General features: G+C 33.3%; 1 protein-coding gene across 1 annotated transcript in view; it reads left to right on the forward strand.

Annotated features, from left to right (window-relative positions):
• Positions 1 to 3,939, forward strand: part of LOC140975938 (subtilisin-like serine-protease S) — a 6,035-nt gene extending 2,096 nt beyond the window's left edge. The window contains exons 6-12 of the mRNA XM_073439858.1: positions 78 to 320; positions 467 to 767; positions 1,229 to 1,323; positions 1,786 to 2,028; positions 2,310 to 2,421; positions 2,592 to 2,790; positions 3,322 to 3,939. Of these exons, the coding sequence (XP_073295959.1) occupies positions 78 to 320; positions 467 to 767; positions 1,229 to 1,323; positions 1,786 to 2,028; positions 2,310 to 2,421; positions 2,592 to 2,790; positions 3,322 to 3,857 (1,729 nt within the window). The 3' untranslated portion in view covers positions 3,858 to 3,939. The remainder of the gene's footprint in view (positions 1 to 77; positions 321 to 466; positions 768 to 1,228; positions 1,324 to 1,785; positions 2,029 to 2,309; positions 2,422 to 2,591; positions 2,791 to 3,321) is intronic.
• The last annotated feature ends 283 nt before the right edge of the window (positions 3,940 to 4,222 follow it).

The raw sequence follows: 4,222 nt of genomic DNA on the forward strand, positions 1-4,222 counted from the left end.
TATATATATTTGACAGACAAAGTTATATTTTCGAATATATCTATATGTATTGTAAACTTCGCAATTCAATCATGCAGCAAAGTGATCGGCTACCGTTGGTACTCCCGCGGGTTCGAGCAAGAGAATGGGCCGATTGTGTCGTATGGCGGCCGCCACTATTTCTCCGCCAGGGATGACTTCGGCCACGGCACACACACGGCCTCAACAGTCGCTGGGATGCCCATCGGCCTCAGCATGAAAGGAATGGGCGGTGACAAGGTCATTCGTGGTGGCGCTCCTGGTGCACGCCTCGCTGTCTACAAAGTTTGCTGGTTCAACAGGTCAGTGGAAACAATCTCTCTTAGAAAACTTCTACATACTTCAATAGTTATATTATATTATATGTATTGGCTATTAAAAAAAAATTATTAGTCTTGTTCGAGTTTTTATTTCATTACTTTTCTTGATCATTGAGCTATTGCAACAGATGTACCTGCTCAGATTTGCTCAAAGCTTTCGATGATGCCATCGCTGATGGTGTCGACATAGTTACATTTTCGATCGGTGGATTCATTCGGCATAATCGTCCGGGATTCATGAGTGATTGCATTTCTATTGGTACGTTGCATGCGTTTGAGAAAGGAATTCTTTTTTCTTCTAGTGCCGGAAATAATAGAGAACCGGAGACTGTGGACGATGCCGCACCATGGATGCTGACGGTTGCAGCCACTTCTACCGATAGGGAAATCGTTGCCACCGTCGAGTTGGGAAACTCAGAGACCTTGAGGGTATGGCCTTCACATTTTCCATTTATTGACTTCAAAATGGTAATTTCAATAATGCAGGGAATGAAAATTTCTAAGTAAAGTAATTGGATTATATATATTGTTTTTTTTTTCATCATATGAGAGTACCAAAACCCTATCTACACCTAATTATTATCATTTTTAGATTTTTTTCCAATGTAGGCATGGGCGGAGCTACATAGGTAAGTCCGGGTGGCTAAATTTTTTTTTTTAAAAAAATTTATATGTAAATTTTCTATAATTTTGAAATAATATGATATTAGCTCGAATAGATCAATTTAAAATATTAAAAGATTTTAGAGTTTAAAATTCTAGCCCTGACATAGCCATATTTCTGGCTCCGCCACTAAATGTAGGTGGGATTTAAATTTCTTCTATTATCTTGTTAGGATCAAATTCTTTAAATCTGATTCAAAAACAAAATAAAATTCTTGTTTTTGAAGGGGGAAGGTTTCAACTACTACGATATGAATGGATATAATGAACTAGTTTATGGAAGAAATGCAGCAAAATATTGGAGATGGGCAGGCAGTGCCAGGTACATGCAGCATTATATATACAATGAGAAAATTATATTTTATTTATCATATATTTGTCTCTCAACGATTTTGATCATTTAATCAATTAAATAAATTTTAATCTTAGTGCATTAACTTTTGGCTTGTTTTTTTTCCCTCTATCCTTGTTTTTTTTTATTTGTTTTGTATTTTCATTTTTCTTTCTTAATTTTGGTCATTTTTTTTGTAATTTTAGTCCTCATTCCCACTTTGTATTGAGTTGGAAATACTAAAAGGATTAAAGTTTCGAAACAAAGGACTAAATTGAAATTTTTTTGAAAAATATAGTATTAAGACTCAATTTTGATAATACAAAGATCCAAAGACAAACATAATAATAATGTAAGGAAAAATATTGCAATTTTTCCTTACATTATTATCAGTCAATTCTCTAATATCTAACTCATTCAATTGTACCTCACATCTCAAAGAAAAATTTTCAGTTTCTGCAAAGAGGGTACACTTGACCCCAGAGTTGTTTGGGGAAAAATTGTGGTGTGCACCAAGGATTCTTGGAACGACGAAGCCTTGCCGAAATCCAACATTGTGCGCGAGAATGGAGGCATAGGAGTGATCGTCGTCGATCCATATTCAAGCAACGATATGAGTTTGAACTTTATGATACCAACAACTGTGATAGGCGTGGAGGATGCAAGAAAGCTGGATGCATACATGAGAAGTACAAGGTAAAATGGATACACGAACTATATATATATGTTCATATTAAAATTTTTTTATGTGGATGCATACATGTTATGTTGATTTTGTGATTCTGATAATCAGGATAATTTAATTCATACATATAAAAATATACATATTGTAATGAGATTGTCAACTTTACTTTAAAACAAGGTAGTTTTTATCTATTTTTAATAAGGAATTTAGCCTATCTACTAGTTTATAGGGAATTTATCTTAATTATTTTAGTAGTTTGGTTGCAAAATGATAATTTTGGACATGGATTCAGCCGCCCTTTTGCTTATATTCGGCGGCACGAGGCTCAGATCAACCAACAACCTGCCCCGAAGATGGCCGTGTTTTCTTCCCGAGGACCTGGATCTGCCCTAGACATCATCAAAGTATGATTTTCTTTTTCAATTTCTTATAATACGGACTACGAATATATTTGATATTTTGCCAAGGAACAATAATTGTTTTTGTGTAATACAATTATCAATATCCATAGTTTTTGGTAGCTACATATTTTTGTAAACATCGATGATAAATTCAAATTATTATAACTACACAGCCGGATGTAGCAGCTCCAGGGCTTAACATTTTAGCAAGCTGGCCTACATGGAATCATGAAGATCCGGGCCGTCCATGGTTTGGGTTCGATTCCGGAACTTCCATGTCTGCCCCTCATGCTGCTGCCATAGGTGCAACCTTGAAAGGAATTCATCCCAACTTCAGTCCAGCTGCTATAAAATCAGCTATCATGACGACAGGTAAGCTTCATAATTATGTTGCATTCAAAATTTCCTTTTCGATATTACATTTGTTGCATTATATAGTAAGATGTACTTATTTTGTCACACACATAATATATTGATTACTCGATAAAAGAATTTTTTTGAATCTTATCTTGTAATATAACTTAATAGTATTACAACAATTTTACGGAAAAATCAATCATATTATTCAAAATTGGTCATATTGGAGGAAGCATTATAGCTTTACCTTCGCGATTTTTTTTTTTTTTTTATTGAAATGTATAATTAATTTTATTTTAAATCCATTTACTCTTTTCTTTTTAACAAAACAACTCTGTAAGACAAAATGAAATATATGGCAGTTTTTACGTAAAATAAGATTTAATCTACAAAGCATGCAAACAATAGAAGAATGGTTATAATCGTATGCGTGCATTATGTATTATTTTGAATAAATGTTCATGTATGCAAATTTAATACCTCGGTATCAAAACTTTGATTTATCTAAAATAAACTAATTGAAGTATGTCTATGAATTTGTGACAGCCTCACATCTGGATAACACTGGAGGACCAATTCAATCTGATAATGGAAAGGCCACCGTTTTCGACATGGGATCAGGAAACATAAACCCCAACAATGCACTCAATCCTGGCCTTATTTATGATTACAACATGAATGACATGATTGCATATTTATGCAATATTGCCAATTCCAAGACTATAGGAAACATAATTGGAGCCAGAGTCACCTGCCCTTCACCTGGAATTCCCTCGTACAATCTGAATTACCCTTCCATTTTCGTTTCCAATTTACATCGGCCAGTTAATGTTACACGAACCACTACTTACGTAGGCAATGAAGGGGATCCGAAAAAATTCCATGTGAAGGTCGATAATCCAGAAGGAGTTTTGTTGCAAGTCGAACCAAATGTTCTTGATTTTTCCGATGGTAAAAAGACGGCAAGTTATATAGTGAACGTGGTTCCGAGCAGCAAATCGGGGAAATATGTGTTTGGAAGTGTTACTTGGTCCAATGATGTGCATTCGGTGCGGAGTCCAGTAGCAATTCGAGTCTATTGAAAGTTGGATTTTAGTTGGATTTAATAACCGGACACTGACTAATATTATTGTTAAGAATTTTTTATATTATTATTTTTTTTTGGGTAGGCTTACTTTTTCATGCTTTAGATTCTTGGTTCCTTCTATAATTTTTTTTTATTTTATAATTTAATGCATTTTAAATTATGTAAGTATTTAATATGATTATTTCGTTGTTATATAAATAAATATTCTAATTATTTTAATTAAAATAATTACTTTTGTTATGTTATTTAAATAAGTATTTATAAAAATTAAATTTATTTATTAAATATAAATAAGTAAATTATTTTATTGATGAATTATTTATTTTACATCAAGTTAATGGAGTCGAAAGTTTTAGTCCA

Source organism: Primulina huaijiensis, chromosome 4 (genome assembly GCF_012295235.1).
Source record: "Primulina huaijiensis isolate GDHJ02 chromosome 4, ASM1229523v2, whole genome shotgun sequence".
Lineage (NCBI taxonomy): Eukaryota > Viridiplantae > Streptophyta > Magnoliopsida > Lamiales > Gesneriaceae > Primulina > Primulina huaijiensis.